We start from the raw sequence: 16,292 nt of genomic DNA, 5'->3' as shown, positions 1-16,292 counted from the left end.
TTAGTTAGGAAATAAGCCAAAAATGCTTAATCTTGGTATTTAACCACGTGTATTGCACGTGTATAAAAACTAGTAAATAAAGATATATAAACATTGTTTTTCTTTTTTGCTATAGGCATCTGTTGAAAACATTGCTACAGTGGTGTGTCCTAATTAAGGCTAAATTTCATTTAATCCCCCTCAACTATAGGGAAACTATAGGGGGGGGGGTGGTGTTGCACATAACCCACCTCATCTTTATTTATTCCGCATACCCCCTTGAACTCTGGAGTGTATCACTTAACCCCCTTAAGCTTTGACATTTTCTCAACAGACCCCCGGAAGGTGTTACTGAATAATAGCGAACTGACCAAAATATCCTTTTTAAAAATAATCCTTAATCTCAATTTCAGTTTCAAAAGAACCCCCCTTCCTCTCCCCAATTAACAAATAATTCCAAAATCAGTTCAAACCCAACCATTGCCTCTACCTCCTTTCAAGGCACCACTTCGTCCTCCCCTCATATTCCTCTTCTCAAGCCGTGGTGACCCAAAATCCCATCAGCTAACCCATCGTTGTCATCATCATCAAACAACAAAGAAGAATAAGCCAACCCATTTTCCTCCATTAATTTCTCTTGAGAGCCATCTTCAATAAAAACCACTTCATCCTCTCTAGTCATCTCCATATCTTTAAACATCAATTTCTCTAGAGATCAAAGTCGCCGGCGTCGATGGTAGAGAGAGGAGGGTTCAGTTAAGCGCGTTTAGGTATGCATTATGGATTTAATAAGAGAGGGTGGAGATTTTAACCCCAAAAATAAAAAAATGACAATGTGGTAATTTATAATAAGTTTAGGGGTATTTTCATCCTCTTAAAATTCACACCGACTAAAAGTTCACAGTGTTAATCTTGAGAGGTTAAGTGAGACGGGTGTTTATGTGCAACTCACCCCATAGTTCAAGGGGTTAAGTGAAACTTACCACCTAATTAACTGCTGAGGCTCATTTTTCTATTCAATTTTTTTCTTACTGTTGTTTTGTTGCTAGCAGTTTTGCCAGCCTTCTCCGGAAATGTTCCTCTGGCATTAAAATTCAAGTTTCCATCAGCCAAAATAACCCGCCTTGGAAATTGGTTAGTTCAGTCGCTTTTTTTCTGTAACTTACCTTTTGCATGCAGGTCTTAACATAAATCATACTCTTTATCAGCTCTAAAAGTTTTTTTTTCTATGTACTTCCTAATAAATTCCTCTTGACTTTTTGAATGTTGAAAATTGTTAACCAAAAATTGATAAATATGAAGTTTAGGGTAAATCCCTCATACTTTGGGTTGTCTTGTAGACGAGTCCCGTTAAATGTCTTAATTCTATTGGCCCCTTGTGAACTTTGAGGAAGTTTTGTTCATAACCCTTGGAACTTCTTTTACTGCACAAAACCCATCGAAGATTTTTTAGTTTAACCTACTAAGTGAAACCATCAAGTCTGACATGTTACGTGCAAACCAAATTAGCAGAAAATTGAAAAATACCCCTTAGTAGTAATAAATAATGGAAATAAAAGGTTGATGTTTTGAGGTTGATGGCTACTTTTGTCTTTTCTAGTCACACACTTTGCACGTGACATGTTAGACTTAATGGTGTTAATATGGGAAGTGAATGATCAAGGCATTTTGTTAGATATTATTAGTATTGGGATATTAGTAGATATTATGAGATATTATGAGATGTGATTAAATATGATTTTATCTCATACCTATTTTTGTAACATCCTCCTAATCTATATTTAATAGAGTTTAGGGTTAGATTGAATAATATTTTCGCCTTTTCTATTTCTGTATATGGTATCAGAGCTTACCTTTCGATCCTAGGGAACTTTTTTGCCTCTTTTAAGATCTTGGGGCCATCGAGAATTTTTTTTTGTTTTGCAAACACCACCTTCATGCTTCCCTTTGGCAACTTCGGCAACTTCGGCTTTGACTACATCTTTAGTTTTTACGTCGTTCGATCCCTAGAACCTTTTTGAACTTTGATAAAAAACCCTAACCTAAGAAAAATCTATACAATGGATGCAAAAAGCGTTTGATTTTAGCATTGTTTCTTTTGGCACCCGCCTAGGGGTTTTATTGTTTTGTCCACCTAGGGTTTCTATTGGCTTACCCGCCTAGAATTTCTATTGGCCATAGGGTTTCTACTGCCTTACCCATCTTTTGAGTGATCTACATAGGGTTTCTTCTGCCTTTGACTACACTTTTTTGTTAACATCTTCAAGTGTTTTGTACAAAAATGACATTACTAAAGCTCTTGCAACTAGGAGTTTTATTTGCATTTGTAACAAGTTGCACATATATAGTTTATATGTTCTAGCTTGAGAGGAAACATTATACATTATTAGTATTGAGATATTAGTAGATATTATCAGATATTGTGAGATATTATTAGATATGGATTTATTTCTTATCAGATTTTTTTTTAATATTCTCCTGATTTTTATTTAAAGAGAGGTTAGGGTTGGATAGAATAATATCTTTGCATTTTTTATTTCTCAACGGGTTTAATGGAATAAAAGAAGCTCAAGGGGGTTATGTGCAAAGTTTAGGGGTTTGTTTTGAAAAATAACCCTATTTAAAATACTAAAAACTAGGAGTATACAAGTGGAAACCCTTTTGTTTTGTAAATACCACATGCATAGCATGTGCAATAAATTCTATATGATCCTCTGCCTCCTATCTTATGTTACATATCGTTAATTTAAAGCTGCAAATATGAACAGATTTGTACCCGAACTGGCCTTGAATCTACTGTTACGCAAGTTTAGTGCTTCTATTTGCAATATAGTTCCAGTATGGACAGAGAAAATTGAAACCCATCTTGAACTCAATTTGTATTGGCATCGATTGTTTAAAACCGGAACCTACATGAAACTCGATGAAAAGTTAATGGAAGTTGGTACTGAGTTTAATTTGATGGTGCTGCTGGTCTCCACTAAAAGTATAAATAATTATTGCAACTACTCATCTCAGTATCACAATGCCTGTTTCTCTTATTTCATTTCTTGAATGATTGGAGATATTTAAATTGGTTGATAAAGTTCTTCATAATAAAATTTCTGGTTGTTTTATTGGTCATCAGTTGAGAACTATTAATGACTTTACATTTCAACTTGTACTTAAACATTAGTAAACAAATTCCAGCTCGTCCCATATGAAACCTAACATTAACTGCATTATCCAACTATCACGCCTTGAAAATAACAGCGAAAGATAGATACGGGGTACGTGACAGTAGCGACTCGTGCACAGGAAAAGTCTCACGCACGTGTCAAGCCTGACACTTTATATGACATAGCTTCTTCACTAAAATATGTAACTCGTTGAGAATAGAAGTACAGAGCAACTATATTTTCAACAAATACATACAATCTGAAAGCTCACCAGTATAAGCATTTACCTAACCCAAATAGGCCGTTGGGCTATATAACATCTTTGCGCCAAATCCTCATTCCAAAAGCCAGCCTTTACATGAAGCTATGAGGAAACTAATTTTTTTTTAAAACAACGAGATGAGTTAAAGCTAGTGTTACATTTCCTACTTGGTTTTGTAGATACTTAACGAAATAATAATTCTCAAAAATAGGTGAATTATTAGTTTTATACTAGTGCTGAAATGACATAATTTTGCATGGAAAGACTCGTCGCTTATATTTTCAAGAAAGGAATACTATAATTTAAAATTCTTTCTTATATGCAAGTTGAAATGTTGTCTGAACCACGAAATCAAATCTTAGCTGTCAAGAATAAAACTAGGTCAGGATTGATTCTCGCGCAGTTTTGTAAAGGTTGCCAAACATACTCTTAAGGCTACGAAGTATAATCGTGTAACATGAGAATACATAAAACGCGTTACGTAACACCTTCCTGAGAATATAATGCACCTAACACTGCCATGAGTTATCGACCACATCACATATGCCCAAGAAGGGCAGACACAACTACATCACTTCATAATGGACCTTTGAGGGTCATTTAAACATAAAAAATCTTTGCAATGTAATGTGGATTCTAGAGGTGACTTCTACGAGTTTCTAGGGGTGGCTCTCATCGTGATCACGCAATATAGCACTTAGTCCTGGATAGCATTTAGCTTTACACTGGCAATGCGGACTTAGTTCCGCTTAGCACTTAGCTCCACACTTCAGACTACGCTAACTATTTTGATACCATTTGTCAACCGCTTTATGTCAAAAACACATCACTATTTCCAAAATAATATTTGGTATAAACTTGATCTCTTTGTCCAAATCATAAACACTTTTAAATCAAATGGATGAGGTAAATCCCATCATATTAAAAGAAACCGTTTGTGAAATTCTTATTTATTTATTTCAATTACCAGATCACGAAAATCTCTTGAATCCATCAAACTATTGAAACACATTTAAAATACTTTTTTCTTCAATAGATTTTCAATAAAGCGATTTTCATATTTTTTTGAGATTGCATGAAAACCAAATCACTCATCACATTTTCTATGAAGTCAAAGTTTACTTTTCATATCTCATATGAAATGAAAACCATATTATTGGAATAGGTTACTATAGTATAGGTCAAATCACATTTCATTTTATATACATGAAAATAATAAAATAATTATTTCTCGAGCACAAAATCAATCAAATATAATATGTGATTTATATTATAAAAATACTAGTGAGAAATAAACTCACATTTTACCATCCGAGTGTCCCAATTTGACCACCATCGATATGAACCAGATCGTATAGTATAAAATCATAAGGTCAATACCAATGCAAGTTGGACTTATATATTCTGGGTCAATCATTTTAGGTCCAAATAGATCCAAATAGTGATTAAGACCCATAAAAAGGATTCACATTGGCTTATCACCAATTTTGACAACTTATCATAATTTTTATAACACTCATTTAATAATGTTAGAACCTATTAACAAATTATGTTAAGAGCAAGGGGCTATTGATAATTAGCCCAAACGTGGCCTCATATTATTCATTCTGGGCCTGATTGCAAACATTCGAAATAACAGAGATCTGAACTAAAATTTTCCCTTTAGTTTATGACCTTGTTTACTTTGATTAGACTTATTCACAATTCAGGGAACTTTAGGGTGTCTAGGATATGTTAATCGTTTAATTACCACATGCTAAATCAATTTGGAGTAATTATTAAACTTCAAAAAACCCAAGGATTTATGTAAAGTTTTCCTCCCCTTATTTCACAACTCGAACTTCGTTCTCTTCTTCCTCTTTCTTTCATTTTTTTCTTTTTTTTTCTCTTTTTTTCTCCTTCTCAACACATCTCATAGGCAACACCCAAGTTGTCTATTTAAGTCGCTGAGATGGTCTCCTAACAGCGGGGACTCGCTAGCGATCAAGGGAGGCTGATGGCGAGGTCCTTACTAGATCTAGGATTTTTAATAACAATCTGCCTTCCATCATCCACTTGGATTCAAATTACTAGAAATAAACTTGCAAATTGGGAACGAGTTGTACCTTGGATTGAGTTGGTATTTTTAACTTGATTCTCTTTTTTCTCCTTCATTTGCCCTTCTCTCCGTCCTCTTTCATGTTTCCAGCAAAAAAATATTGGGCGGAGGATGAAGTTATTATTATTTTTAGATTTTAGGTAATTATCCCTGTTCTTCTCCTCCTTATGAGGAGGTGCTGATTCTTTTCTCTAATGATCCAAGACCATCAAAGTCATTGAGGTATGACAGCAACCCAACTTAAGAGTTGATATATTTAGCAAACCCCTCCCTTGAAATTTGTGATTCCTATATGTTGCTCTTCTTGAGAGGAATTCAATTGTGTACTTGTTTGGGGTTACTACACTCTCCCCTCCTAAAGGCTTCGTCCTCGAAACTTGACACATGCTAATTCTCGAAAAGCATTGAGTAATTCTTTCACAAAGAGACCTTGATTTCTTTAGTAGCTTCCCACTCGAAGTTATTTTTCTATTACACTATCACATAACAGCTAGATCTATATCTAATAACTTATTTGTTATGATCTACAAAACACTTTATCTCTGCTTTGTAAGACAAATATGGCTTGAGCTCTAATGATATTAATTTGAGGACTTTGGATCTCGAGTGATTTCAAAGTAGTTATACATGTGATATACTGTGTTCTCTATCTAATAGTGGTGCTAATGCTAACTTGTATATCATTTGACCAATCCTCTTCAGTATTTCAAAAAGAACAATGAATTATCGACTCAACTTCCTGTGAATAATGGTTCTTCTTATATCTTAGTTAGCTGAAATTTAAGATATATAATCATTTTTATGAAACTTGAGTTATTTCCTTCTGTGATCAATATACCTTCTTTGTCGATGTTGTATAGTTTGAAGATGTTCTCTAGTCATCAAAAGCTTGTTGCACTAACTAGTTCTCTATCTCAAATTTAACTCCTGCTGAGTTAATCTCTATAAGATCTTGTGCTTCATAGTTCGTACAAATCTCATATTATGCTCTATATGGTTAATGTCTCAAAATTTTGAGAGCTATGTTATTGTTACCAACTCCAAATCATTAGTACACATCTTGATCGCTTTCTAAAAGCATCATAATAAATAATAAATCTTGCATCTCTAGAAAGTAAGGAGGTACTGAGTCAGTTACTAATTGATTTTTTCTCAATTTCATTCTGATCAACAAACTTCTTCTCTGGGGGGAGACGAATCAAAAGTTAAACAACACAAGAATCCATCTACAAATTTTGATAGTAATCTATCATACCAAAGTCTCTGGATTTTTACAAATTAGTCTGCCTCCTTCAAATAACCATTGTTTATACCCCTTTTTTTCTAAACTTCCAAAAATGTCATCTTTCATCTTTAGAGATTGCATGACTGAGGGAAGATATTTTCTCCAATCTAAACTCATACTCATCAAGTTTGCATAAAACTTCTCTCTTCTTTTATTTTCTCTAGTACATCAAATATACAACTTTAGACAGGCCAACATGGTGCAGTTTATCCTGAGTAAGTGTCCTCTTCTTGATTTCTGTCAATTGAGGGTCATTTTGTTGTTTTACTTTTATATTATCTAATAACAAATGTTACACTATATTCGTCAATTTCATTCTAGTTTGGTCGAGTCATATTTCAAATTCCATGCAACCTTATTTTTCAAATTCTCTTTTAAAATGAATACAGCACGCCTAGTTATCGAGTCTTAAGGTCCAAGGCATAAACAACCACATATTTCTTACCAAGATGACATACAAATCCTTTTAAAATTCTAACCATTGTTCCATGTCACAATTCACTAATTTTGGGTGAATATATAGTTTAAACTTTTATGCTCAGTACAAATTTTGCATTAGATTCATCAAGATAATGTTCTCCAAATCTTCCAAGCATAGATCATTGTCGTCAACTTCAAATCATGAGTGTCAAGATCTTATTCATATAGTTTCAGTCATTTCAACCACTTATCACAATTTTTTCCATTTTACAAGACTATACATCCTAGCTTCTTTCAAGAGCAATCACATTGAAGATAAGCCTTGCATCTTCAATAGTTAAAGCAAAATATTAGTCATCAATCAACATTTAAATTGTTCAGAAATTCCTCTACAGATATATTGACTATTACAAATTCACTTCTTTCTGTATGAGACAAGCCATTGGTGTGAGACAATGTGTGAGTCTTACAGTACATGTCATACTAAGGAAACAATGGATTAATGACACCATTTGTCTGTCTCGTTCAATTAACCACAATCACCAAAGTTTAAGGTCCATAGCATCACCATCTTTTAAGATTACAAGTCCGAGGAACTATATATTTTCCAATAAAACACAACTTGGTTCTACAAGCTTTTTTTACAGCCTATATAAACATCTTAAACATTCATCTCCCTTACTTTTCAAGCATACCTATATATCATCAAATAAACAATGTAACTAAATAATCATTCAAACATCTTATTCATAAGATCCATATACTTAGCAAGTGCGTTTGAGAGACCAAATGATAACACTAGAAATTCAAGATGATTATAACTCGTACGACATAAAATCTGAGAAATATCGTGAATCTTGATCTCAACTAATAATAATTAGAAGAAAGATAGATCTTTAAAAACACTTGAGCACTTTACAGTTTATCGAATGAGTTATCAATCCACGACGAAAATGTTCGTTCAAAATTATTACTTGATTCAAATCATGGAACTTTAGGGGTTCTTGGATATAATAATTATTCACTCACCACATGCTATTCATTTAATATGGACTTATTATTAAACTTCAGAAAACTCAGAGGTTAGTGAACATTTTCCCTCCCCTTATCTCCCAGTGCTAGATTCACTCTCTTGTTCCTCCTCTTTCTTTCATTTTTTGTCCTTTTCTTTTCTTTTCTTTTCTCTTTTTTTGCCTGCTCAACACATCTCAAAGGCTTCACTTCGGTCACTGAGATGACCTCCTGACGACGGGGACTTGCTGGTGATCAAGGTAGGCCAACGGAGAGGTCCTCACTGGATTTGTTTTTTTTTAATGAATAACAATCTATCTTCCATTATCCGATTGAATTCAAATTACTAGAAATAAACTTACAAAATGAGAATGGATTATTATACCTTGGATTGAGTCGTGATTTTTAACTTGAGTCTCTTTCTTCTCCTTCACTTTCCTTTCTCTCCCACCTCTTTGATGTTTCTAATATCCCTCCTCTTTGATGTTTCCAATAAGAAAATATTGGGTGGAGGATGGAGTTATTATTAATTTTATTTTCCTTTGATTATAGGTAACTATCTCTTCTCTTATTCTCCCCATGAGGAGGTGCCGGTACTTCCCTCCAATGAGCAAGGCCATCAACTATGAAGCACGGACACGACGACACGGACACGACACGGACACGGACACGGACACGACAAAACCCAAAAAAATAGGACACGGCGACACGGCTAGAATTTTTTAATATTATTATTATATATAGATAAATTTATAAAATTCAAACAATAAACTCAAGTGTAATCTTCAAACACAAAATACTAAGCTACTAACAAGTATAACATTACAAACATATAATTTGAGGCCAAAGAACTATGATAATTTGAGGTACCTAATACCAATTTCAATAATTTGAAGGCATAATATAGAAATATTGAAGATTTAAAGGGCTAATATCGAAATATTGAAGATGTGAGGGGCTAATATAGAGAAAGAGCTTTCTTTTTTGAGGCGACTCAGGTCCTGTCTTTTCAAACACTGCCTCTTTTTCCCCCCTCTCTCTAAAACCCTCCCGCTGTATCTCGGCGAGATGACCCCGACTCCTACTAATATAATTAAAAAATAGCCCAAAAGAGAAAGATTTTTAAAATAATCAAATAATCTCCAAGCCACCCTCCTCGAAATCCAACGGCAGAGATCTCTCCATCTCTCACCCTGTCATTGGTCAGCATGTCACATCACCAGCTCCTCACTGTCTCTAAAGCTGCCACGTTACCCCCTTATTAAATTCATTTCAGGGCTCTCCCCTCCGCCCTTAAATCAGACCTCGCTGAAGTTTGACACTGTCGTCTCCTCAATCAAGAGAGAAAAAAAGCATCAGCAGCAAGCAGCAGGTCCCTAGCAGCGACGAGGACTAGCCGACGAGGAAGAGGACTGAGAGAGAGATCCAGAGAGAGCCTGGGAGGGAGAGAGGCTGGGAGAGAGAGATCCAGAGATCGAGGGAGAGAGAGACGAAGAATGAGAGAGAGAGAGACTGATTGACCTAGCCAAGGCGATGAGAGATCGAGGGAGAGAGGACGAGCCGACGTGGATGACGAGGAGGACGATTTGCTGAGAGGACGACGAGGACGACGATGACGATCGAGGCCGACGAGGACGATCGATCGGCGGTGTTTTCTTTTCAGTCGGGATCGAGAGAGAGATGAGCCGATCGGGTGAGTGAAAAGTGAAAAGTGAAAAGTAGGGTTTGGCTTTTGCTTTGGGTTTTGGGTTTACAAATTCTCTTTTTTTTTGCCCTCTCAGCCGTGTCGAGAACAAAACAGCGTGTCGAGAGCGTGTCGAGAGCGATTCCGCGATGTTGACCGTGTCGGCGGCGTTGACCACGTGTCCGACGCGTGTCGAACGCGTGTCGAACGCGTGTCCGCGTCCGACACGCGTCGGAGACGGACTCGGGGCCTTCTTTCACGTGTCGGTGCTTCATAGGCCATCAAAACCATTGAGGTGGTAGCTATGTTACCTGGGTACTTCTAATATAAAGTTGTACCTGTCATGGTTTTAAATATCGGCCGATAATCCGATATTATCGCCGAGTTATCAGATTTGGGAGCTTTCCACTATGATAAGTAGGATTTTTAATCGGTTATCATTTTTTGAGGTTTATTGGCGAGTTATCGGTGATAAAGGCACTTATCGGCCGATAAGTAGGCTCTAAATATTGACTTTATCGGCCGATAAGTAGGATTTGAGATCTTTTACTTTCTTTTGAATTTTCTCTTTGAATGTTTACAAATTATGAGCTATTTGTTGCTTTTGGAACTTGGTTGATTGGTGAGTAGCTAATGTTTGTTTATGGATATTGATAATGGCTCATAACTACTAAATATCAACTTAGTAAGTTAGTTTATGAATCTCATGATTAAACAATAATTATGTAGATGCGTAGATGGTTCTTCATTCTTGATGTTATCTTATTATTTGCTTGTTTATTATTCCATTTTGACTAACATTATATTTTTTCAAGCTTATGTTTGTTTATTATTTGCTAGTATATTACTCCGATAAATACTACTTATCTCTGATATATCTTTGATTTTTGCTATCCGATAAGGATTTTGACCGTCCGATAACTCTTGGATAACCGACATTTAAAACCTTGGTATCTGTACCCAACACGTACTCGTACCCAAACTCCTTGGACACTCCTTGCATAAATGCATACATTTATTCAGGAATGTACTCAATTATACAATGCATGTTTTAATAAAAAACACATGTCTTCAAACTTGTTGGACATAGTTTAAGTTTCGAATTATGATTTTGAAGGGTCTTTTGTATTTCTAGTTCAAAAATAGTGATTTTCAATTTACAATCCACATAATAAAAGAAATATAAAACTGTTACCAAACTTTTAATTCTCATCTTTGTGCTCATATAAATTATTAATTCCAATATATACTATATGTGTATATCAATATTTATATAGCTGTGTCCTCGTATCCTACGTTTTACAAATTTGCCGTGTCCCGTACCCATACCCGTATTGGCACCCGTATCCGTACCCATACCCATGCAACATAGGGTGGCAGTAACCCAACTTAGGAGTTCATATATTTTGCACACCACCCCCTTAGAATTTGTGATTTGCATATGGTACTCTTCTTGAGAAGAATTCAATTGAGTAATTGTTTAAGGGTTACTACACCAATAGTTTCATGCAAATACCCCAACCTAGGCCAGTCCTTTCCGGCTTGCACTCCTACCTTTGTTTTAGGTTACTTCATTTTATTTCTTTTTTCTGAAATGAAGTCATTGAATGTATCATTTTTATTCATTTATGCGTCAGTTTTCCCTTGTCTTTCAATTGTGCGTCCTTGGAGGTTTGTTGCCTGTGAATTGCATGTACCCAACAATCAAGTATTTTTTGTGCCTTTAATTACTGTGCATTGTTTTTTTTTTTTTCAGCTAGAGCCTCAAAAAAACTAATTTAACGCAAAGATTTAGCACATGGTATTAGCTAGCAATGTCCCATCGTATTGAGGTGTATCATGCAGCCAGCTTAAGTTTGAGAAATCTCAAATAACTTGCACCTGAACTTCCTTCGACTGTTAGAACCAAATAATTGATTTGTCAATCTTTATTTGAAAACCTAGAACCTGGACACCTAAACCCAAATTATAGAGACCCTTGTCAAGTCATGAAAGCCTTTGCAGAATTTTGAACATTGTTGAATGCATTCCATTCGTAGTGTCACATTCAGGTTCTAACCATTGCAGTCCAGTTTCTCAGCCAGAATCTTCGTTTAAAGTCATTTGCTAGTACAGAATGCTGATTTATGAGTAGAGATGCTATCAGAACATTGCATAGAATGGGTTAATGTTTGCCAATCATTGGTTGTTAGAGGGTTAGTTTGGGAATTGCAGTTGTTATATCTATGGTGTAATCGCTTCAGTCCCATAAGGGTGGTTCTGATAGGATCCCTAGAGCTGATTTATTGTCAATTGCTCACTGATACCAGTAGGGATGGGTCTGTAGTGATTACAGTTTGCATAGCTTGCCAATCCGTGCCTCATTGTCACTTTTGGGGATTCTATTTCTTTAATGTTTTTTTTTTCCTTCTAAAACGCCTTGAGAATATAAATGCTATGAGCAAGTTATTCCATTGTCATTACCAACTGAAATTTTCTTCTGAAGTATATTCTCATGTTCTCCTTGAAAGATATCACAAGTAGACTGATAATGTTTTCTTCATTTTTCATTAGGTTTACAGTCAACAGTAATCCAAGGTGGTGCTGTACCTATCTCTTAGATGCAACTGATCCCCTGTTTGTAGAAATTGGAAAAGCATTTATAGAGAAACAAGTTGAAGGTACATTTTTTTGTTATATAAATCATGATTTCACGAGCAGAAATACTGAACATGATTTTAATTTTATGTGTAATAATGTTTGTCATAGAATGTCGAAGGAATTAGGCCTATTTAGAGCAATTTTGTTTTACTCTATATTTCAAGATAAAATTGCATGCCCTAAACTATAATACTCAGTTATTCTTGAATGACTGCAGTATGGAATTTTATAAGATTCCATCAAATCAGAAAGGGCTGTGTTGTGAGTCGTTAAGAATAAAAATTTCCTAATAAAGGTTGCCTAGATGGAAATAATTTGAGTTTTTTGGAATTCTAATGGACAAAACATGCCACTTATAGGTCTCTTCTAGAAATTTCCTGCTTGACATGCGGGCATTCAATGAAGCAGTCTTCTTTCTGGTCCACCTTCTCTCTATTTTCCTATATTTTTTTAAATCTTCAGTCAGATGTTTTTTAATATATGACTTATTAATTAGAATTTTAATGTGTTAGAAGTTTGGTAGGAAAATTTTCATCACCAGTACCACGGTCACATGTAACTTCATCCATAAAAACAATGTCAGCTATGAAGCATGACTCAACATTGCAAAAGATCCTTAAATTGTTAGCACTTCAAAGATTCCAACCTTGCATTCACCCTGTATAAGCTGTTGCTTAGATCTTTGTTGGAATAGTATTAAGCATTAATTGGCAGTTATAGTTAACAGTTGACCTACTTGTTTATTCATGTAATCTCATGTTGTGCAGGAACAACAACAAATTTGAGCTGGAAACGCTAAAAGGATATGATCTTCTTTAGGAAATTGAATTCTTCAATAGGAACATAATAAGCAAAAAGCCAAATGGATTAATTAATCTATGAAGTTATTCATGAGTGATATGTATTCATCTTGTAGGAATCAAGTAACCAAATGAATGTACATATCTATGCAGTTATCCACTAATGATCACTAATATGTATAAGAGTTGATGTTCACCATTGTGTATCATGTTTTTCTCATCATCTATTCGAATGTTTTAGTAGGGACTAAAAGAAACAGCATCACAGTCATCATATAAATTGCAAGCTAAAATATTTATACTATTATGTTTAGCGGCTGACTGCCTTGAAGTTACTTCCCTTTACTGGTACTGCAATCAGATATTCTATGACTTCTGATCATTACATCTATTATCCCTTTTTTTCCTCCAGAATATGGCAGGAGTAGTCATATATACAACTGGTAAAACTTCTCGCTTCTCTTGTCAATTTTAACACCTGGATCCTTCTAAACTAGATATACCTTGTTATTCTTTCTTTATATGCAGTGATACCTTTGATGAGAACACTCCGCCTGTAGATGACCCAAACTACATCTCTTCCTTAGGTGCCGCAATATACCGTGGAATACAAAGTGGTGACAATGATGCTATCTGGCTTATGCAGGTCAGATATGCAAATTTGTGGCTAAACTAAAAATTAAACTCGTTTCTTATTTCCTGGAGTGGTTTAATACTTGATGTTGTACAATGTCATTTATGTAGCTTTACACACACATACACACACACATATATATATGTACATATATATACTAGTATAATGCACGTGCGTTACACGTGGACTTAGGTTTTGGTTTAAAGCTTTGAAGAAAAGCATGACAAAAGTTTTGAACATTACATACAATAGTATGTAAATCTTGATTGTTTGTTATTTTTTAATATTAAAATAGTCACCTCATATGCTAAATAATTCTACATCTTAGCTAAACCTACAGAGTAGAAGCAAGCCACCCCGTATACAACTACAAGCATTAATTTGCTCATTGCATCTGCTAGTTATACGTCATCCACTTATTCTACTATCATTTATTCACTTGGACACTGAGAAAAGCCATATTACTTTAACATGGCTTTTGAGATCAATATTCTCAAGAATTTAGGATAGTTTGAATCCCTAGAGACTATAAAATAAGTTTATTTAAAATCATTACATCAAGTGATTATGAGTATCAAAGTATCTATAGCTTGTGGAGTTATGGCATATGCATTATATATTTACTATAATATTTGTATTTATTATATCGAGCAAGTAGTTTACATGTATTGAATGAGAATGACACTTTATATGTAATTAATTAAAGATAAAATTGGAAAATATCAAAATTAGAGGGGCAAAAAAGGAATTTAAAGTTTTAACACTTGAATCCTCTTTTATATATATATATATATACATATATATATATATATAGATATATATATATATATATGTATATATATATGTATATATGTATATATATATGTACACTTGTCCACCAAAGTTTCTAACCGTTAGATAGACATTTGAGATCAAGATTTTGATAAGTAAATATCTTTTATTTATTGGAGTAATCTTGGGAATAATACTTAAAAATAATAAAAAATAATAAATTTGAGGAGAGATTATCTCTTTTTATAGGGAATCACAAAATAAAAAAAGCTCCTTTGCCTTCACCTTCTTCACTAAAAAGAAACGCTCTTGAACATCGCCGCTTTCCTTCCCCTTGCCCCGAGTGGCATGAAAATGATGGACTCCATCTAAATCTATGCCGTGATATCTAGTCGAGCAGTGTGCTTTACTCTCTCCGCCACAAGCATGATCCTACTGCCTCTGCAAGCGGCCCCTCGCTGTCAAGAAAGAATCTAATTATAGCCTAAATTATTTAACTTTTATCATGATATGATACCCTCCACCCCTCGTACCAATCCGGCTGAATGTACAACCCGACCATTAACCAAACATATCCATCTGTGAAGCTGTTATCCAGTTCATCTTTTATTTTTTATACTCACTCATTCATAGCAAAGAGAAAAAGAAAAAAAATTCATAATTGGGGATATTAATTGCAAGAGCTTGGGTTATTATTTAATGATTTTCATATTATTCAAAGTTTTTCTTTTTGTTCTTTCAAATTTTTTTCCTCTTTGATGTTTCTAATCGACAAAGAAAATAAAGAAGAGATTTAGGTTTCTATAATTGAATGAATGAGTCTATGGTTTAGAGATGCAAGTATTGGCAAATTAATAGGAGTGACATTTCTGGCGATTTTTTATTTTTCATCCTCGTGGGAGACAAGATGAGAGAGATGACATCATAGCTAAATACAGTTTTCTCATATATTTACTGGATTACTCCTTTAACAATTATATGGTAGCTCATCAAATCAAATTTTATTCCGTCAAGCTGATAAGTTGCGTGGACAAGTCTCTCTCTCTATATATATATATATACATATACGTGTATATATATACATATATATACATATATGTATGTATATATATACGTATATATATACATAGATATGTATACGTATATATATACATATATACGTATACGTATATATACATATATATATATATATATATATATATATATATATATATATATATATATATATATATATATATATATGTATATATATATATGTATGTATATATATATCAATGAGGAATATGGGTATTTTTGGTACCAAGCATCAAGTTTGGTGCTTGGTAGTGAGGTGGTGGAATCCCAATTACAGATATGTGTGAGATTTGTTGGATGGAGAGTACATCCCCATGTGACGCATTCTCTCTTTATACTCTTCAACCTTACATGTGGGGTTTAGATGCATCTATTTTATAACTAAGTATCAAGTTTGTGCTTGTTACCAAGCATATCCATTTCTTTCTCTTTTTGTATGTATGTATATATGGGTATATTTGGTACCAAGTATCAAG

At 34.3% G+C, this 16,292-nt stretch overlaps 1 protein-coding gene across 4 annotated transcripts in view; it reads left to right on the top strand.

The window, feature by feature from the left end:
- Positions 1 to 16,292, top strand: part of LOC109851491 (alpha-N-acetylglucosaminidase-like) — a 37,641-nt gene that overhangs the window by 3,944 nt on the left and 17,405 nt on the right. For 2 of the 4 annotated variants that reach the window (XM_020421650.1, XM_020421652.1), the window contains exons 5-8: positions 1,029 to 1,113; positions 12,451 to 12,557; positions 13,750 to 13,780; positions 13,866 to 13,983. In XM_020421650.1, the coding sequence (XP_020277239.1) occupies positions 1,029 to 1,113; positions 12,451 to 12,557; positions 13,750 to 13,780; positions 13,866 to 13,983 (341 nt within the window). Of the gene's footprint in view, positions 1 to 1,028; positions 1,114 to 5,308; positions 5,404 to 12,450; positions 12,558 to 13,749; positions 13,781 to 13,865; positions 13,984 to 16,292 lie in introns of those variants that run through there. The other 2 variants (XM_020421651.1, XM_020421653.1) reach the window with 2 other exon arrangements.

The sequence above is a fragment of the Asparagus officinalis genome, chromosome 8 (genome assembly GCF_001876935.1).
Source record: "Asparagus officinalis chromosome 8, Aspof.V1, whole genome shotgun sequence".
In the NCBI taxonomy this organism is placed as follows: Eukaryota; Viridiplantae; Streptophyta; class Magnoliopsida; order Asparagales; family Asparagaceae; genus Asparagus; species Asparagus officinalis.
The sequence above is the reverse complement of the archived record's forward strand: the minus strand, read 5'-3'. Positions and strand labels throughout refer to the sequence as shown.